Below are 22611 nucleotides of genomic sequence, written 5' to 3'. Positions count from 1 at the left end.
TGTGGACTGGTCCTCTGAGCTTCTCTCCAGTCCAGCTTTCACTGCTGCAGGGTTTAACATCTGAAAGATTGCCAAATCCTCTGCCATCATTGTGTAACCTGTCGTCTCTAGAGCCTTCTTTCTCTCCTTCACGCAGTTAAATCTACTCTAAGTGAAACCTCCTCTGTGCTGCACAGACCTAAAAATAGCCCTGCTGTCAACTTCAGTTAATAATGTTGTCTGACTAAGTAATGATAACATGCTTAGTATATTACAAATGAGTGTTTTTTTATTTGATGAATATAGGCACTGATAATTTTTTTTACTAAATGGGTTTTATTTTCATAAAAGAAAATAAGAAAACATACACCAGTGGGTGTAATGTACTGGGGTAACACCGATCATTCAAGTGCACACATCTTTGGTGTAAATAGCTTATTGTTGCTATTATGTTATGTTCTTTGTATAGTCTGTCAGCATGCTGTCTTTGCATTATGTGTGATGTCCTCCGTCATGTATGTTCTATGTTCTTGTGCACATTGTGCACAAGTGATTCGAATCCGATTCAGACTACGGCTTTTGAGATTGTATATAGACCTTTTCGGAAGAATTCCATTGTTAGGGAAACATGTATTATGTCATGTCAGCTTCTGTCTTAGCAAACACTTTAACACAAAATAAACTGGGGCCAAAATACAATATTTATGAAAAGGTCTATACTTCTATTATGTCATATTTCCTATGGTGGCTGAACTGTTTCAATTTGTGGGTGGCAGTGTGCATATATATATATATATATATATATATATATTAGTGCTGTCAATCGATTAAAATATTTAACCGGATTAATCGCATTATTGTACATAGTTAACTCGCGATTAATCGCACTATTTTCTTCTTTTCTAAATCTACCTTAAACAGATATTTTTCAAGTTTTAATACTCTTATCAACATGAGTCAACAAATGCTTGCTTTATGCAGCCATTTAACACAAAAGGATGACCCTCATGCATTGCAAATTTGCATCAAATTCAAAACAGAGTGATGCACAAAATAACTTAAAAGAAAATAATAATTTAAAACAATGAATAAAGTGTGCATGAAATAATAGGGGAAAGAAAATGTTAGGAACTTGTTACATTCACCCACACAAGGGTCTCTCTCTCTCTCACACACACACACACTCTCCCAGCTCTCTCTTTCTCTCTTGCCCCTTCCTCGTCTCTCTCACCCCCCCTATCTCTCTCTATCTCTCACACAGACACACACACACACACTTTGAGTCAGAAACAAAAATAGTATCAATGATACACCTGAGTGAACTCTAGTAAAAAATAAATGTAAAAGAAGACGTTTTTTTTTAAATCGTTAATCGTGCGTTAAAAAAGAATAGTGGCGTTAACAGAATTGTGCGTTAACGCTTTAATGACGCGCTAACTTTGACAGCCTTAATATATATATACATACATTTCCCTGTCCTCTCCGCTTACCTGTGTGGGTATAAAGGGAGATCGGGGTGAGTGATTGAGGCCGGCCATTTGGCGGGGGGGGTGTGAGGACGCGGCAGGCTGGGGCTTCACTATAGCAGTCAGCTTGTGTGTCCCCTGCTCCACTCTGGCTCCGTGGGACAGGTTGATCAGAGCACAGGGTGGCAAGCGATAACCACAACCTGCCGTACACCTGGAGGGAGGGGGGAGGGAGGGGAGAGGGAGAGGGAGAGAGAGAGAGAGAGAGAGAGAGAGAGAGAGAGAGGGAGAGAGGAGAGAGGGAGAGGAGAGAGAGAGAGAGAGAGAGAGAGAGAGAGAGAGAGAGAGAGAGAGAGAGAGAGAGAGAGAGAGAGACAATAAATAATATCATAAGAACAAGACAGTATATGGAATATTAATAGTCTATTCCACTATAGCTATATCCGAAGCGATCGGGGGTTAGTTCTTATTTATTGATCGATTGATTTTCGGACATGGTTCATTGAGTCATGACTATACATGTAGAACGTGATTGTTAATGATACAAATAGTGTCGTACTTATTATCATTATAATTATTTAATTGCGCGGATGTCTGAAGTGACGGCATTCCCCAATGACTTGTCACAAAGAAGGCTCTTCCAAACTCGGGTGCACGCCAATACATCGAGACAGTACATTTATTATCATTATCAGGGCTCGAAATAATTTTTTTTACTTGGTAGCACTGGTGCTCCCAACTTCAAAAAGTTGGGAGCACCAGCAAAGATTTAGGAGCACCCACCAAAATGTAAGGAGCACCAACAATATATATGTAATATATATATATATTTTTATTAAAAAAAAAACCAATATAACAGTACTGTAATCAGGGCACTGTGCAATACTCCAATTCAGCCATTAGCAATTCAGCCGTTGGGATGGGGGCGCTGTTGAGCGGGCCTGTGACCGGACCTGAAAGCGCCCCTGGCTCTGCGGCTCTGCAGTTGCATACTATTTGGATTCGTTGGGAGCAGCACGGAGTCTCGACTCGGGACTTATTTTATTTTAGCAGCAGTTATCAGGAGGACAGCGCGATCTAAGGGACATGTTTCATTACTAGTCAAGTGTCATTACTTTAGTTATCAAAGGTGGAATCTCTGGAGTGGACGCAATGACATTATATAGTTTAAAGCTAAACTACGTTTTTCTTTCTTGTTAGAAGAGGGAACTTATTCAGTTAATTTGATTTGATCTTTATTTATCTCTAACATTTTCAACCATAAACACACACATTTGTAATAACAAAAAAAACTAAAACGAAATAAAATACAAATACATTTAAATATATTGGAATAATCAACATGGCTCCAATTGGTTGACTATAACAGCACCGTGACCAAATATCCCTATACTAGCACCTTGTTAAACACTTTTTTTTTTATATATATATTTATTTATTTTTAATCATAATTATTCTTGTGAAATCTTTCCACCTGGGAGCCTTTTGACTAAATCAATTTATTCCCCCCTTCTCTGAATGGTGTTTCTTATGGCAATAACAACTATAGACGACAAAACCAAAGTAAAGAAACAACATTTGATTTTTGGGACGGTTACATTCACTTTGGGACGGTTAAAATTGTATTTCGGGACGGTTCTGAGACGGTGGTGAAAAAAGTTAGTCTGGAGCCCTGACTGTAATTAGGGATGGGTAACGTTAGGATTTTATCGATACATTTACATTTAGTCATTTAGCTGACGCTTTTATCCAAAGCGACTTACAAGTTCTGTACGACAAGCCATCAGGAAGGGCACAACTCTATCAGCTGAGCAACAATGTTCATCAAAGTGTTGAGTGCTACAGTGTAGGTTAGTTTATTAGGACAAGTGCATGACAGTACGGTTAGTACAATACAGTACGGCTCAATACACACAATTGTTAAGGGGATGCAGACCAGAGAAAGACGTTTGTCTTGTTTACATCAGGGTCCCCCATTTTCAATTCATAGTGGTACACTCTGTTAGCTCCGTAGAGAATCCGCGTCAACAAGAGAGGGGGGGGGGGGGGGGGTCGCACCAGAACAATTATTTTCACTCGCACGAATGCTCCCAATTATATTTTGAGGTCGCACAGATACAATTTGGGTCACATATGCAACCAATTTCGTCGCAATCTCGAGCCCTGCATTATAATTATTTAATTCCACGGATGTCTGTAGAGCCATGTCAAGAGCCAATCCCGCAGTCGTTCAGTATTGCCATGTTCTACTACTATAATTACTACTATAATACCTAATAAAACAAGTCATTCGAATAATAGAAGCCTACTGGTGGAACGATTAATTTCGCACGAATATATACAGTACGTGTGTGTGTGTGTGTGCTCGTGCGCTGAGGCTGCCTCACTAACGCATATATTTCGTTTAGCAATAGGAAGGAATACATCAAACCAACAAGAAATAATATCATAGAGAAGACAGTATATGGCATATTAATACAGTATATTCCACCATACAATAGCTATATCCAGAGCAATCGGTTTAGTTCTTATTTATTTAGTTTGCAGTGTGTATGTAATGCTCACAATGCCTCATTGAGTCAGGACTATAAATGCAAAACGTAATTATTAATTATACAGATATTGTCGTGTTAATTATCATTATAATTAGGGATGTCCGATATTATCGGCCTACCGATATTATCGGCCGATATCGGCATTAAAATGTGATATCGGAAAATATCTGTATATTTTTACATTTCTATAATTCCTTTATTTACCCAGGCAAGCAAGAAAGAACACATTCTGATTTTATTTATTGTCAAAAGTATGCATAATGTTATGTTAATTCCACAACAAGAGATATGTAATGTTAATTACCTGAAATTATTCAATTTTTTGGGGGGGGAAACCCTGCATATATCGGTATCGGTTGATATCGGTATTGGAAATTAAGAGTTGGACAATATTGGTATATCGGTATCGGTAAAAAAGCCAATATCGAGCATCCCTAATTATAATTATTTAATTCCACGGATGTCTGTAGTATCGGCAATCCCCAATGACTTGTCCCAGAGAAAGCTGTTGAAACCACGGGCGCACACCGGTCTGTCCGACAGCCTTTTCGAGTATGTAAATCCTACGTAAGTCCTACAAAGAATTTACAATATGAAGCCGTTCGAGAATGACGAACCCGTACTTTTCGGACTATAAGCCGCGGCTTTTTTCCCCATTTTTCGACCCTGCGGCTTATATAACGGTGCGGCTTATATATGGACCAAACCCGAAAATATTGCTTTTTTTACTGCATTGAAATGTTATTTATCTGTTCCCTTATTTGCTAAACTTAATACAACTTGTAAATGAGTTAATTCTTGTTATTTGTCCGACAGTATTGTGACAATCCCCTCTGTGCACGAACCCTTACATATGGTAATTAAACATTAAAACACCTGCGGCTTATAGTCCAGTGCGGCTTATATATGTACACATCATTCAATTTAGCTGCTGCGGTTTATAGTCAGGTGTGGCTTATAGTGCGAAAAGTACGGTAAGTACGTAAATCGAGTTACGAAGGAAATCCTTGGTAAGTTTTAAATATGTCCGTTCGAGAATGAGGACCATTGCTTTTTGTCATCTCAACACACATTCCAAAGCACTGTTACAGAAAGGTTGTTCTGTTCTTACCTGATGGTGAGTCCTCCAGCAAATTCTTCATCAAACACCACCTCGTAGAGCAAGTCTGCCTCACGCTCCGCTACAGACAGACAAATAGACAGAGACACACACATAGCATGTTAAAGTAATCCAAATCTAAACAAGAGGGTAGTCCCACCAGCTAAATTCAAAACCTACAATTTGAGATGTGTCATCAGTCCCAAATGAAATGACAGTTAAATGGACCAACAGCTGGCAAAAACAGGCAAATAACTCATTAACCAGGCAGATACTTCTTTAGCAGTGACGAGGTGTCTTGAGTGTGTGTGTGTGTGTGTGTATATGAGTGAATGTCAGTGTGTGTGAGTGAGAGTGCATGAATGTGTGTCCTCTTCACCTCCTTTGATCCCTACTATGGTGCCTCTGAGACCCAGTGGGACGGAGAAACTGTCCCTGACATTGACGACACGGTCAAACAAGTGGTACTCTGCATCAGGGTCTGGTACCACGCCATGCTGCTGCTCCAGAGGCTGAAACACATACATATAAATATACATATATAAATAATAAATATATATATATATACCGGTATATCAAACAGGGCTGGTACCATGCCACGCTGCTGCTCTAGAGGCTGAAACACACACACAACGCTTTCAAAGTCACATTCTACACAAGATGAAATTAGATGCATACTTAAGACAATCAACACTTATTCCAGTTTGCTTGAGACTGAGGCTCACCCTGAACAGCAGATGAGGCTTAACTGTCACCCTCACTTTCTTAGTGCTCTTCTTCAACTAGAGAGAGAGAGAGAGAGATATTCAAAGGTAATTTATAGCTTTATTGGTGATGGCGGATTAAAGTGTATGTCTATGTGTATATGATTGTGTGTTTGTGTGTGTACCTTTGCCTTCTCCACCTCCTCCTCTATCTTCTCTACAATGGGAGTGTCCAAGACCTGCAGATCACATGACGCTCTGCCGATGGAGCTGACTGGAAGACCTTTCAACCAGGAAGTGATCTCCGAAACCTTCTCTGACCTATAGGGGGAGGGGGAGATGGGGCAAGATGGAGGCGATTACCATGACATGGCTGGATTTATTGTATCACTGTAAAAAAAAACAAAAAAAAACAAAAACAAAAACATTCCATTATTAGATCTTCCCAGAGGAGACCAAATATAAGATGATACGTTTTTGCAGAAAATTACACCTGAAAAAGTGCAGTCGTCTTGGATTTGCAGCCGAGATTAAGAGGCAGGAAAGAAAGCTTCATCTGGAGTGATATTTAGCCCCTTTCCTGGTCAGCTAGTATGGCATGTTTGGTATTTTAGGATGCTTCTCCAGAAACCAATGAATTTGTGCTACTCGCTTAAAGACTGAGCCTGCTACGGCCTTCAAAAGACAGTAACGTTAATGTTGAATGATCGTCATTAGGTTTCAGACAGTTAAAGGTTAATAGGCCAAGTTGACCAAGGACTGAGGAGGAGAAGAATTCAAATTTTAACAACATGGTGCTCAATGAGGGAATGTCTAATTGAAATATAATCTATGGTTCTATTTTTCACTTTGAGATGGTTACATAATGTTAGAAATACAAGTACCGGTAGACTACATCTGTAATTATTTTATCATATCAAAATATATATATATCTAAATACAATTTGATCTTCAAAAAATATATTAAAAAAAAATGTGTCTGGGGAAAAAAGGGGGGTGGGGCGGATGTCTTATAGTCGGACACCTCTTATAATCGGACCAATATGGTAAATAAATAAATGTCTCGTTACCCATGCTGATCCTCTCCAGGCCAAATGTCGTCCTCGTAGAAAACATCATCATTGCTGTTTCTAGACACCAAGTTGAACACCTCGGAGAACCTACAAGACCCAGCAGAACATAACAGTGATTATACACACCTAACCTAACCATGTTTAACACCTCGGAGAACCTACAACACACCTACACCCACACACAGCAGTACCTCTCCAGGTACTCAGCCAGCAGCTCCTCTACGGCAGCAGAATAGAGCCATTCTTTCTCTGTTCTCCTGGTGTAGCCTGGCACCTCCTCATTCTTCTTACTGAACTTCAGGTTGAGCCCCACATTGGCCTTCTGCTCCCCGTGGGGACTGGAGGAAGAGGAGAGGAGAGGAAGCAGGAGAGATCATTAAAGTGGTAGTTAATCCTGTAGAGATGCAGAGTGTGCACTTGTGAATTAGCCAATCAGCATCCGTTACTAGGCAGAGTCTACCCATCAGGTCTGTAGACCAGAATAATAACATCTGAAATGGACCAGAGTATAAGCAGTTTCTGAATGAATAATGAAGTGAAACAGAATACATTCAGTGCGATATTCCAGCCCACTTTCTAGGGCTGACCTTGACCAGTCAAATAGTAAACTAATCTATCGAAAGGAGCCGTAGTCGACTGTCAACCTCTTAGAGAAAATACAAAAATAAAAAGGATTATTATAATATTATACATTTTTTATCATTCTTTCCAAAAGCAAAGAGGCCTAGAAGCGTGGCTAACGCTAATGGCGCATTATATCAGCGAGGCTAACTGCCTAAGAAAACAGGCACATAGGATTTCACAGTCTAATGGATACATCTTGATATTTGTCTAGTCTCTAGTGTGTTCATGCTTTTGCAGAGGACAAGCAGACTGCAGTCAACTCCTTCAGACATTAAGCACCCCCACAGCCCAAATGGAATGAACAAAAAAGAATATATATATTAAAATGATTTTTTTTTCTTTTTTGCATTCGGGGGGGGGGGGGGGGGGGGAGTAGTCGACTACCAGTCGACTATCTGCACATTTTGGCCTGCACATTTTGGCCGATCAAAGACGACTATACAAATCCTTAGTCGGGGACAGGCCTACCACTTTCTCAACTGTCTGTCGTCGAAGAAACACAGTTCAAATGGTAGGACCCTTGATAATGGCTTTAAATGTTTCATTATTAAAAAAAGAATATATATATATATATTATATACGGTATATGTTTTTCTTTATAAATAAAAAGGGATTGACAAAGAACTCACTTCTTCCTAGATCCTCGGCCAATGAAGATGCTCCCTGCGAAGCGGGAAACGAGGTAACTGGTGATGCCGAGACGAGAGGCCAGGAAGTAGCCGGGACTGTACTTCACGCAGTACTTCTGTAAACACACACACACACACAGAGTGAGTTAGTGAGGGGAATAAATACTATAGGCTCTACCTAAGGGAGAAAATATGTTCTACATGCATTTCATTGATTGACTTGTTAGGTCTGTCTAAGCTCCTGCTCTACTGGTCTGCTCTTTCTGTCCTAACACTGATGCACCGTGGATGTTGCAGTCCTCTGCTGTCTGAGGGATGCTGGGAAATGGAGTTTCCTGATGAGGAGCAAGCGAGAGAGGGACATGGGTTTTACAGATCAGGATTAAATAGTGTGTTCATGAGTATTCCGTCTGCTCCTACTGCTCCATAGAGCCTTTAACATTTGACCTCTCTCTCTCACTCTCACACTCACTCACTCTCACTCACTCTCTCACTTAGGGGTGTAACGGTACATGTATTCGTCCTGCGACTTCATGGTACGGACGTCACGGTTCGGTACATCCAGCCATACGACGAATACGTCTCAGGTGAAACTAGGGTTGCACATTTTACAAATCTATGCTCAATATCTTTACTTTACACTGGCTTACTTTGATCTTTAACGTTGAATATTAAGCTTGTATTGCCAAATTTAGATGATGAATACAAACGTTGAAGCTTGTAAAGGCACAATGACAAGCGGACAGAATAAATGAACAACTCTGCACTGGGCTGTTTCTCCCCTCCCCTCCCGTTTACTACAGGTGTCCCTGAAAAAAAGAACATGAATGAATGATGTTTGTAACACAACAGGGTCATTACAATTTTACAGTTTTCTTTAGTTTTCTTGTTCACCCAATAATGTTAACCAATGGAAAGACACACACACACACAACAACACACGCCAACTTTCTCCTGTGGACTTTCGCCAGCTGATTGAAGAAAAAAAAAGAAAAGACGCACTACATACTCTTCCAGACAGATCATCTGAGCTCCTCTCCAGTTGAGCTGCTATGGTGTTTAAATCCAAAATATTGATAAATCATCCGTCATTGTTGTGTAACATGGCATCTCTTCTCTAGTCTTCTTTCTTGGCTTCACGTGAAGTTAAATCTCCTCTAGAAGTGAAACTGAAACTTAACAAGCATAAGTTGTTAACTCATTCTGCGCCATCACTTAATGCGCCAGAGGGCGCTACGCCAGCGCTGTAAGTCAATGTGGCACTTTTGTTCACTTGCGAGTGCTTAAAATATATCTTATATTATATCTATTGGTCTAATAAACCCCGTCGACTGTCAGTGAGTTGCTTCCAGTCAGTGTTAATTTTGGCAGCTATTTTCATTTTAGTTTTGGTCTTAGTCATGTGTCAAGTGCTCCTTTTTAATTTTCATCATATTTAGTCATATTAATTAATTTTTCGTTTAGTCAGTTTTAGTCAACTAAATGTCTGAGCATTTTAGTCTTAGTCAGTTTTTGTCTCGATTTTGTCTTTTTTGTTTTAGTCTAGATTTTGTCGACGAAAACGGATGACATTTGTCTATTTTTAGTTAATGTACTAAAAAAAATTATTATATTATATTTCTTTTTTTACAGCTACTCTCTCCACCCTCTCACATTAGCAGGTGAGCAGCTCCCCGTCACACTGCTCTGTTGGGCGATGGCATTAAGAAAAGTTATAATTATTTTGTCTCGTCTTGTTCTAGTCAACAATATCAACATACATGAAGTCCTGGTTTTTGTAAATTACATTTTTGTGTCCTCAGTTGTGGTCAACGATATTTAATAAAGTATTTAGTCTCGTTAGCGTCACATGGTCTTAAATAATGTGACGTCACGTCTCGTTGTCGTCATGAAAAAAACCTTCGTTGACGAACACCTTTCGTCATCATTTTAGTTGACAAAATTAACACTGCTTCCAGTCAACATCCACGAAACAGATTGTTTTTTTCATCGGTACATTTCAGTTTGATACCATTTTGAATATGAATAGTCTGGGTGCTTCTGAGTAATTCCAGGGAAAGACGCGATAATAGCCCTTTAGTGGAATACACTAAACAGTAATTTTTCGCCTGATTATCGAATCTTCCTGAAATCAACCCTAGATCATCATTATTATCCTTCCTCATGCAAGAATGAAACGAGCCCTGGACCGCGGTGCCCCCCCCCCCCCCCCCCCCCACCTCCTGCACCCAACGGCACACAGCCACACACACACACACAGAGACAGCGTCGATCGGGGTAGAAAGATATATCAGATCAACAATCAAATTTATATATAGTGTTCTTACCTTGTATCTGATGTAATGCAAAAGAAATAATCCAATTATCTGATCGCCATCCCAAATACTGCTCGTGGAGGTCCGTCCCACATTACCGACCGTTACACATGAACGGGCGGGCGGCAGGGTTAGAAATTAACGGGGGCTTGGGGCAAAATGCCCTCGAAAATCAGTTAAGGGGGGCACAAAATGCCCCAGACAGTTTACTAATTATATATATTCCGTTGAAGTCCGACATATTTAAATATCTCCAGTCATAATGTCCTGTGAAAATAATTCCCTCGCAACCTGTGGTTTGCTGATGAGAATGGCGGAGCTTGGTGCTGGATTAGCGAGAAGCATGCAACTGCAGAGCCGCAGAGCTCACAGTTGTGCCCGCACAGTGCAATACTCCAATTCAGCCACTGGGTGGGTGGCGCTGCTGAGCGGTCCTCAGAGCGGACCTGAGAGCGCCGCTGGCTCTGCGGCTCTGCAGTTGCATACTATTGGGATTAGTTTATCGCTTCGTTGAACGTTTCAGTGAACCGGACCCCACGATAATGTTGCTGTCTCTCTCTGCCAAATTTCTCAGTTCTTCGCTTGATATAATTAATACAAATGTCCAATATAACGGAATTCGTTAGCTCATAAAAATTTGATTATAACAGACTGCTGTTTAATGTCGGGCCAACTGCCCACAGACACCCATTTGATTTCAAGTCAGCAGCATCACGGAGTCTCGAGGGAGTTATTTTATTTGGAATATATTAATGACTGTATATACGCAAAAGTAGCCTAGTTTTAAGTTAAAATATTATAAATCTACATGCCTTGAGGATGTCATTCTTTATATAGCCTGCCTATCAATTGTTTTTAAGCTCAATAAACTGACCGGAATTTCTCACATTTGTCCGGGAGATTTAAATCTTCCAGGACACGGAGACTGGCCCCAGTATTTTCTAACGGAAACCCTGATGGAGACATTAACATTATATTTTGTTTCATTTATGTGAATAGTTTATTTACAAGTGAACCAAACTTCTCCTCCATTGCAAACACTGCAACGCTCCCAGCTGTGACTTCACCCCTGTACGCACTGACAGCTATGCGTTCTCGGCTTCCCTCAAAAAGCCCCAGACAGTTTACTAATGATATATATATATATGGAGACATTATTAATGTCATTAACATTATGTTATCAAACATAGTATAAAAATTTATATTACTATTTATTTAACTGACGAGTGAAAGACGTGATTTATTAAATCTGTTTTGATCAGACGCCGATGTCGACGTCACTCTCCCCACCCTCTCACATTAGCAGGTGAGCAGCTCACCAGCATTTGATGGCATTTTGAAGACAGACAAGATGGAGCGTTTTTTATCAAACTATAAAAACACAAAGGAAAAAGAGTTTAAATGATAAGGATGTTTAATAACCGTTTATCATAAAAATTCAGTGCCCCCGAAATACAAAAAAAAGCCCCTGAAAATCAATTAAGGGGGGGCAAAAAAAGCCCTTGAAAAGAAATGTTAATTTCTAACCCTGGCGGGCGGGGTTACTGTTCCATGTCATCGTTGTTGAGGCTTACCTCGCCTGAGTATTTAAACCCCGCACGCATGGCTCGGATCGTCCCAGAAAAGAAACTACACCATTCCCAATAGAGTGCAATACCTGTAGGCGGCGGTATTTGCCCTTTTGCGAGCTCAGACCCATTGCCAATGATAACATCAGGCTGGATCGATGAAAATGAATGGATATAGCGAATAAAAGAAATAACGATTAAAACCTGACTTTTCTCGTGATTGGCGCTGAGCGGTTGGCGAGTTAACGCGACTTTTTACGTGATTGGCGCAGAATGAGTTAAGGGGGCGGTAGGCAATTAATTTAACTCAGTGGATGCCTGAACACAAAATGACACCGGTATCACTGACTACAACAGCAAGCCTAGTTATATAAGTATAACTTAACACTTTGATCGCCATGGGTTAAATTCATAATTTACCATCCCTCGCCATCTCTATTTGTCTATGGAGAAGTTCCCCTTCTTTGCAGGGCTATAACTTTTTTAATTCTATTGCTAAATTGCCATTATTATGGCCCATTCAATGTCTTATATGTATTGTTCAGGGTGTAGCAACGTTAAACTTTTTCATTCACATATTCATACTAAAATATGGTCTAAAGTATAAGTATGTTTTTATCGTTTTCTGCAGCTTTCTTCAGAACGTGATTTATAGCCCTAAATGCATTATATTGATGATCAAATACAGTTTGGTAGGAATCTGTGCGAGATAAAAAATTTCAACTGGATGTGCTTCTAGGAGTTACTACATATCATCTGATGATGACCGGATGGGCGGGGGATCGTTTATAATTCCGTGGGCAGCGTTAGATGATTCATCCAGAGTGGGTCATATGTTCATCATAGCAGTTTATATGGAACACGTTAGAATATAACGCTGAATCTTACCGTGGCTTCCTCGCGCCGCTGGCAGATGAGCGTGGAACAGAATTTTTTCTATTATGGGATGGAGAAATGCCCGATCCATTTCCAGGTTGTATAATAGTATATACGTCCAAATCATGTTGTTTTTTCGAGTTATTTGCACCGATCGATGTCCACTGTGTCAAGACGGAGTCTCTCTAACGATAGCGAGTGCCCGGACAACATATGGATGAGCACTACCGGTTCAAAGGGTCATTTCCGGTTGGCGATCTGCCGATCGGCCACCAGATGGCGCTCTTGAACCGCTAGAGAGTTGAGTGGAGCTTTGCAGTGTGTCTCAGGGCTCCGGAGGGGAAATATGATTTCGATCACAGATTTTTGAAATATTGACATCAAAGACGAGTTACGGCGTCTTCGGCAGAATGAGCATGGCTAGGAATGACGTCTTAACTCGTCATCGGCGATCATAGTGTTAATAGAAAATAATTATATTTAATAATTATTATTATAATAATAATCATTTACTCTGTATAATCATTATACATATATAATAATTATTAGGGATGCCCCGATCACGTTTTCTTGCCACAGATACCGATCGTCTATGAGCCATATCGGCCGATACCGCTAGTTTTTGGTTTTATAAAAATAATAAAAAAAAATAATATATATATATATATATTTTTTTTATAAAATATATATATTATATAATCATACTTGTAGTTGTATTATCTGTGAGACATCGCCACCACACAACAAGTCAAAATGCTCGCTATCTGCAAACAGCTCCGTCTGTGTGTATATTCGAGTAGCCTCCAGCTGCAGCCAGGACTCTCCGGCGCTGCAGCTGGACCCTATTGGTATACTCTGCTTTGGTCAAATCACATTCAGCATGCCCTCAGCTAGCCCCTTTCGTGACTGCGATGCAAGCCAGGGGCTCGAATACGCATCGAATCAATGTTATAAGACATTGATATCAGGAGCTATCTGTAGCTACGGCTAGCTGGCTAGATAACGTTAAGACAACACCTCAGTGAACTATTTAGTTTACTGGGACATTTCATATAGAGCTAACGTGAGCTAACGTTGGCTACCGAGCTAACGGAGGTATCATGCACTCGACTATTGCTGGAGCATTTGTTGATATCAGCAGCTATCAGTAGCTAGCCAGCTAGATAACGTTAGACAATGCCTCATGTATTAAACTAAAAGTGAATAGTTGACTGGGTCATTTTGTTTAAACAGTAATGTTAGCTAGGTAGCTAACGTTAGCTCACAGAGGTCCCATGCACTAGACTAGAGCAGACTATTGCCGGAGACAATAAGAGCCTCTGTTGACAGGTCTGGGAGGGGCAGGGGAGGAGGAGCGGCAGTGCGCTGCAGCTCTGTGTGCTTGAGAGAGAAGTCAGCGAGTGATAACTCCGCTAAGAATTGGATCATGTTTTTCTATCGGTTTTCACGATCTGCGAAAATAAAGCATTATCGGAATTCACCGATCTCATTTATACTGAATATCGGCCGATACCGATCGCTGGCCGATCGATCAGGGCATCCCTAATAATTATAAATATTTTTTTCCTGTTGTACCGAACTCGTACCGAACCGTGACCCCAAAACCGAGGTACGTACCGAACAGTGGCTTCTGTGTACCGTTACACCCCTACTATAGGCTGTATGAGCTCTACCTAAGGGAGAAAATATGTATTTATTCCGTCAACTATATGCAGATTTATGGGGTCAGGTGGCGTAGCGGAGATTGCGTTCGTCACCAACACCGGAGACGCTGGATTCGCCTGTTCGAATCCAGCTCCCGGCGTTGCTATCAGCTTGGCTGGCCTCTCACACTAATACAATTGGCAGTATTAGAGGGTGGGAAAGCTGAAGGGTGGGTCCTGGGCGTTGTGGACAGCGACCCCTACAGTTCGGTCGGGGCGCCTGCTCAGCAAGGGTAGGAACTAGGGAGAGACAGTGCGGCCTCCCACACGCTACACTCTCCCCGGTGAGAACCTGCGCGGCCAGGCTGGCCTGCCGGCAGGCTGCACACGCGTCGGAGGAAAGCATGCGACAGTCTCCGGTCTCTCGGACCAACAGTAGGGGACATTACGCAACAACCAGGAAGGGTGGGATGGGAGAAAAATCGGGAAAAAGAGGGGAAGAAAGATAATAAAAATATAAAAACTATATGCAGATTTTATGCCCATGTTCATTTTATACTAATTGCTGTGGGGAACTCTGGACTGTGGTCCATGTATGAAAAGTGCTATATAGTTATTCATATGATTATATTGTAAAAGAAAATTATGCATTGAAATGACTAAGTCTCGATGGCATTGGAAATTAGGGTGACCTCAATTGTCCTTTTGAGAATAAATAAAGGTAATAAATAAACACTCTACACATAAAATCCCCCTGTCAGGTTCAAACCCAGGACCTTCTTTCTATGAGGCAACACACTGCACAGTACAGTGTCTGTGTAACACAATGTGTGTGTGTGTGTGTGTGTCTTCCTTACGTGCTGGTTCTGAATCAAGCTCTCTAGCTGAGGTTCACATGGCACGCTGAAGACCACCCGCACCCGGCCATCTTTGATGACATCACTGGACTCCTGCACCTATTTCAGCCAACCAGATAAGAATGCAAGTGTTGCTGACAGGGCAAAAGGGAAGTTTCCTATGACATAGTTCTTGATGGCAGTGATGGAAGAAGTACACAGTTCCTTTATTTAAGTAAAAGTAGAAATACCCAGATAAAGAAGTACTCTGGTAAAAGTAAAAGTCCTCCATTCAATTTTTTTTTACACAAGTAGAGAAGTATTTGAGATTGAATGTACTTAAAGGAACACGCCAACATTATTGGAAATTAGCTTACCGTCTTCTCCAGAGAGAGACAAGAAGATAGATACCAGTTTCCACTCTGTGTGTTCAGTAGAAAGCTATCTGGCTGCATGTTAGCCTAGCTTAGCACAATGAATGGAAGCGGACATGACCGGTTAGCCTAGGCATTGTCCAACTAACGCCTCTCCAGAGGCTAACCGGTCATGTCAGTTTCCATTCATATTAATTAATGTTGCGTTTTTTTTAGTGCCGTCAGGCGATAAATCTAATTAATCACATAACCATTTTAGGCCTGATATTTTATATTCTATAATCATATTTCAAATTGCATGTGTCCGGATGGCAGAATTCAATACTGCATCTACAAAACCTTCTGTTTAATCATCTTCCCTTTATTAATTTGCTTAGATTTTTCAGGTCTGGTGAATTTTAGCATGGTGTTATTCACAGTAAAAAGAAAAAGAAAATAATTTAATTGATATTCTCATTTAGTTCATTACAATTTACTCAAGCCTAGTAACAGACAGTATTTCTGACACTGGGAATACATTCCCTGAGATCCATAGATGTCCCTAGAATCAGATACCAAGAACATGCAAATGGACCATTTAAAAAAAATTTTTAAATGTTTATTCTACGTTCTTATGGAATGAATAAGATAAAAAAATATTTAAAAAAAAGTTTATTAAAAATAAGATTTTTTTAAATTTTTTTTGTTAATTTTTTTCTCATTAATTTGAGTTAATTTTCATAACGCGATAATTTGCTGTGTAATTAATTAATCTAATTAACGCGATAAACTGACAACCCTAGTTTTTTTTCTTCAAATGTAGCCAAGATCCTAAGCCTATCAAAACAGCAGTCAGTGTATATTTTCAGCACTACGTTTGTTTACCAATGATTTGTTGTTGAATGATGTGTTATTAGCGAAATATGAGTTCATAAATATCTCGGCGGAAACCAGATGAATTAGATGCGAGGAAATAACACGTCATGAAAGCGTTGTGGTCCTAAAACAGAGGATATCAAGGGCTTTCAATGGACATTTCATAAAACTACACTAACCAGCTCACACCATCCTCTGTCAAAGCTAGGGATGCCCCCCGAAACCCTGTTCTAAATGGGAACCGGTACTAAATTAGAAAAAAACTGAGTATTGATAAGCTCCGACATTAAAGGTACTGCTATCGGTAGTCTATGCTAGCTACAGAGCTAACAGACTGTACCATCCATCTGTGACGCAACAGTGGCAGCAACAGTGGACACGGAGTAATGTTAACGTTATGTCGAGTTCATACTACACTACACGCATGAACTCGACATAACATTAACGTTACTCCGTTTCCATGAAGTGTTTAATTAGCAGCAATCTGTTGTTGAAAATGTAACGTTAACCGGAAAACTGGAAATGGAAATGTGAGGACAGGAAGCCATCATGAAATCGTTGTAGTCATATTGTAGTCTTTTCGTCTTAACAAAAAGATTTTAACAAAATAAAAAGCAGCAGCACTATTGGATAACTGAGTCATGTTTGCTATGTATTTCTTTCTTTAGCGGAGTAGGACATGTTTCACAGTTTTAGCATGATGTTTTATAGATGGCTAGGTTAAACACAGGTTTTTGTTTTTAAGAGGGGGGGGTTTGATTTGATTGAAGTTTATTTCAAGTATGCAACACAACAAACAAACATCAAATACAGATATAGCCTTAAGCCATTCAAATAACAAATGTATACATTTTTTGTTTTTTTAAATACCGTAATAATAATCTAAAAGAACCGATAAGAGTATCGATAAAGTACTGAACCGTTAAGCAGTATCGATAAAATCCTAACGATACCCATCCCTAGTCAATGCTGCTGAAAATATTCTTTGCGAGAAATTCTGACGTTATTTTAGTGATTATATCTCACAGGTCGAACAAACCTGAATGTTATTGCCATGAAATAGAACGTAGTTTGTTTCTTTACCTTTCTGTGAACGTCTAGAGAAAAAAAAACACGTCTCAATCAGATAAAAAATGTCGGAGCTATTTACATTATAAAAAAGTAACTGTACTTACAGTAGATTTCATTCACGGTTTTTGCTGCCCTGTTACGGGCGCCTGGTGATACTAAATCCAGATTGAACTCTGCCATTGGGAAGAGGAGATCTGGCCCGATCCATAGATGTATGACTTGGCCATAATAAGGTAATTTATAGGCCTAGATATTCTATATTCATATTTCAAATTGCATGTGTCCGGATGGGTAAATTCAGTACTGTATCTACAAAAAACCCTATAAATCATCTGCCCTTTATTAATTTGCTTAGATTTTTTGTACACTTGACCTCAAGAAGGTGCTGAATGAGCTCAGTGTACATCTTTCACGTCTGGTCAATGTTAGCATGGTGTTATTCGCTGTCAAAGATGAAAAAAATAAGATAATAATTTATATTCTCCTTTGTTACTATGCTTGAGTAAATTGTAATGAACCAAAGGAGAATATAAATTATTTTAATTATAATATTTCTGACACTGAATACATTCCCTAAGAGGTCCATAGATGTCCCTAAATACCAAGAACATGCAAATGGACCTTGTAGAAGTGGAGCAATCTTTCATTTACTTGGGTATGTACTTTTAGGCGAATTCTCTGAAAATATGGCTAGGGCTTAACACATTGGGTGCCAATCACGGCTTTTTACGTTTCTGGGCCCCAACCGTTGCGTGCCAAAAACGTATAAATACGCTTTTGGATCATTTGATCTTTTACTTTGATCCCCGATCTACACAGTTGCCCAGAGCGATCATTTAGGCACGTCCCGACAACTTTGAACTGCATTCTGATCGACCATCACCAGGTGGCAGTATCGTCCCGTGTCTGAACAGCATGGGGCTCTGGTCTGATAGCCAGATCACTTTCAGTTTCTCCTCGCCTCTGGATTGCGTTGCATGAGAGTATTCGACCATCGAAGCGTGTATAGACATATACACTGGTAATCGCGATGGCGATGCGATCACTTGGAATTATACTTTTGGAATACCTTCTGGCGAAGGTAAGCTACATTCGATGTCTATTTTACCTAATCTGAAACGTGTTTTTCTAACGATCACAGTTCTGTGTTTCAAGGGACGAAAAGCATGCTTGGCAAACGCGATCACAGTTTTGAGTTAAAACGACCCCCCCCCACCCTTGATGATTTTGTGATGATACATATACCTTTGATATGAGTATTAAGGGTTTTAGGGGATCAGCCAGAACAGTTTGGGCTTATTGCACATAACGTGTTTTATCTCGCGATCTATGAAAAAATACTATTATCTTGGAAATGTGCGATGTTTAGCGTGTAATAAACTACAAACTACAGCGTGTGGAAACAAACTATTATTCCCATGCTGGACTACAAGTAATGTTTGTCGAAATGGGCCACACCGTGTCTCTACAGCTATAATACAGAACACACACAGCTTCGCAAACATAGTGCAGGGACCAAGGAAACTACTAGAAAGGCCGGCATTCTAAAGGTAAATTAACCAAACAGCGTGGCACAGAAAGTGTTAAGAGGTTAAGTGGTATGTGGTACAGTTAAAGGTTATGTTTTTTTGTATTTTATTTTTTTATTATTTTTTAAACAAACATATAAACAAACATGACAACACACGATAAGATATACAAGCATTAATTAACAGTGCATATCCAATGAAATCACCATTTAGTTAAATGTCTTATACAGGATATACCCTAATACTGTTATCTAATACCCTACACACATATGCTCTAGCTCGTACCCCCCCCCCCCCCACCCCCCCCCCATTGGATAATCCATCCATTATAACTTGTTCCTACCAGACACTACCTTTATATGCTAGCTTTTATTCTCTCCACCACTTCTAACCACATTGTCATTTTGGATTCATTGAGACACAAAATTCTTGCTGTAGATATTTCTTGATAAATCACATCCGAGATATGTAAGAATCCAGACCTTCCGGCACATTTTTTCCGGTTGGAACCATCGTGATGCTATCAGCTTTTTAGCCACTGTGATACCAGATAAAACCATCTCTTTAGCTGTGGATGTACTGCACACTCAAAGACATCATTCAGCAGTAATACAGAGGGGTGTACAGGTATATTCAGAGTTAAGAGATTTGATAATAAGTTAAAGGTTATGTTAAAGTGGTATGTGGTCCAGTTATGCTGCTCTGATTAAAGGTTATGTGAAGTGGTATGTGGTCCAGTTATGCTGTTTTGATTAAAGGTTATGTTGAAGTGGTATGTGGTCCAGTTATGCTGCTCTGATTAAAGGTTATGTTGAAGTGGTATGTGGCCAGTTATGCTGCTCTGATTAAAGGTTATGTTGAAGTGGTATGTGGTCCAGTTATGCTGTTTTGATTACGTCCTCTTGAACATGGCAGGCTTCAAATTGAAAGTACATAATCTTCATACATGTGTGCAAGTACCTTGACGAGTTGACGTTATACAGTACTTGAGAAAAATAAATACTTAGTTACTTTGACCACTGCTTGATGGTGTAGGTATGTTCTTAACACTTTGGTTGCCTAAGGTTAAATTCATGATATACCATAGATTGCCAGCGCTATTTGTCTATGGAGAAAGTCCCCTTCTTTGCAGGGCTATAACTTTTTAAATTCTATTGCTACATTGCCATTATTAGGGCCCATTCAAAGTCCTATATGTATTGTTCATTGTGTAGCAACGTTAAACTTTTTCATTCACATATTCATAGTAAAGTATGGTCTAATGTATAAGTATGTTTTCATCTCTTTCTGCAGCTTTCTCCAGAACGTGATCTATAGCCCCAAATACATTATATTGATGATGCAATACAGTTTTATGGCAATCAGCGCGATATAAAAAATTACAACTAGACGTACTTCTAGAAGTTACTACACGTCATCTGATGTTGACCGGATGGGCTAGGGGCCGTTTATAATTCCGTGGGCAGCGTTATACCAATCATCTAATGTGGGTCAAATGTTGATAATAGCAGTTAGTATCGAAGACGGTAACGTTACACGCTGAAACTCACCCAGTCTCCGCGCGCCGTTGGGCGATCATTGTAGAGTTGAAATCTTATCATTATGGGATGTAAATTTACCCGGTCCATCTCCAGCTTGTATAATGGTATATACGTCCAAATCATGTTGTTTATCGAGTTATTGGCAATCGATCACGTGTAGCGTGACGAGCCAGAGTCGCGGGACCTATAGCGAGCACCCGGAAGTACTACGGACGTAGCACAACCTCTATGCCACTTCCTGTTAAAGCGATTGCGCCGATCGGCCACCAGATGGCGCTCCTGAACCGCCAGAGAGCTCAGTGGGTCCTGCTGGTGGATCTCAGGCCAGCGGAGGGGACATATGAATCCGATCGCAGATTTTTGAAATATTGATATAAGGACGCTGTACAGCGTCCCCCGGCAACTTGAGCATGGCCAGCAATGACGTCAAAACACGTTTCATGGCAGTCAAAGTGTTAACTCTTTAATTGCCAGACCCGAGATATCTGGGGTTAACTCGCCATGCGTTGGCTGCCAGACCCAAGATATCTCGGGCTTGGTAATTTTTTCTTTTATTCGCTATTTTCATTCATTATTCATTCATTGACATCGGTGTTGCCATATGAAAGGATTTTGAGATGACCAAAGTGCAATACCGGCCGCATCCTGCCAGATGGCAGTGTCGCCCACCCTTTGAAACCTTATATCTAACTCTGTGTTATACTCAAATGTCACCGGGTGCTATATTTAGATGGAGCAGAGTAAGTCACTTCATCCGAACACTTGGAAACGCATCCGGCACTCTCGATCCATAAGTTGTGCCAAATTATGTCCGAGACCAGACGGACACCAATACTGGAAATCGCGATCAGACAATTGGAATATTATTTTTGGAATACCACCGACCACAGGTAAGGAGTATCTGACATCAATTTCAGCTTGATCCAACAATGTTTTGATACCGATCCAGCTGATCAGCATTTTTAGTGTTCAATACGAATGCGGTTACTGGCAATCAAAGCATCAGAAACGACCCCCCCCCCCCCTTTCATGCATTCATGATGAAACATAATACACATTTGATTTGGAAATAGTAGCGTGTCCAGGCAAGAAACGCCAACACTTATAGTAGAATTCACGTTGCGCCCATCACTCGCTTCCCAGGAATTATCCCGGACCACTCTGAAATTATACTTATATTCACCACGGGATAACGTGTGGTGAATGCATGAAAAAATTCTCTTTTTTGCATCTTGGACGGAAGAAAGTCAGTGTCAAATGGTAAAAAAAAAGCTCTAGAAAATCCATTTCCTCATCCACGGCTGTTCATCTGGCCGCGTGATTCCTTCTCATTTTCGCTCGTCAACTTTCACCTATTTCCTGTATTTGCACCCCCGCGTGGGGTATCGTTGGAAAGCTACACTCATTGGTTACAACACTGACCAATCATTTTCGCCATCAGCGGATGATTAGCAGTTCTGGAGTGTCAGGTGTCGGGGGGTGGTCATCTGATGCGTACCGTGTAAAAGACGCTCGCCTGACATATCATCATGTAACTCGATAACCAAGGCATGGATCAAGTCAAGTCAAGTCAAGAGTTTTAATTGTCACGGCATACAAGTATACAATGAAATGCGGGTGGTCTTGCCCGCGATGATGTGCAATACAGTGGTACAACATATAATAGAATCCAATAAAAAAAAACATTGTGCAATAAACGGGTAACAGGTAACATGGTGTGACATCTCGGTATCTGTACATAGTATTTACAGAGCATATAGAAATGCTAGGTAGCTTTAGTAGTGCAATACACTGTTCCTGTTGTTATACTAATTTAAAGTGGCCTTTCCTCTTGCCATAAGTGTGCGTGTGTGCGCGTGAGTGTGTGCCCGCTC

At 40.3% G+C, this 22611-nt stretch overlaps 1 protein-coding gene across 1 annotated transcript in view; it reads right to left on the bottom strand.

Moving 5' to 3' along the window:
- Positions 1-22611, bottom strand: part of xrn1 (5'-3' exoribonuclease 1) — a 151115-nt gene that overhangs the window by 44997 nt on the left and 83507 nt on the right. Inside the window, exons 21-29 of the mRNA XM_084327733.1 lie at positions 15389-15487; positions 8130-8245; positions 7068-7214; positions 6874-6963; positions 5989-6124; positions 5825-5881; positions 5479-5611; positions 5112-5181; positions 1470-1659 (exon numbers count right to left, since the gene is read on the bottom strand). Coding sequence (XP_084183859.1) covers positions 1470-1659; positions 5112-5181; positions 5479-5611; positions 5825-5881; positions 5989-6124; positions 6874-6963; positions 7068-7214; positions 8130-8245; positions 15389-15487 — 1038 coding nt within the window. The remainder of the gene's footprint in view (positions 1-1469; positions 1660-5111; positions 5182-5478; positions 5612-5824; positions 5882-5988; positions 6125-6873; positions 6964-7067; positions 7215-8129; positions 8246-15388; positions 15488-22611) is intronic.

This window comes from Notolepis coatsorum (assembly GCF_963971535.1).
Source record: "Notolepis coatsorum genome assembly, chromosome: 13".
NCBI lineage: Eukaryota > Metazoa > Chordata > Actinopteri > Aulopiformes > Paralepididae > Notolepis > Notolepis coatsorum.
Note: the sequence above shows the minus strand (reverse complement) of the source record. Positions and strands in the feature narration are given on the sequence as shown.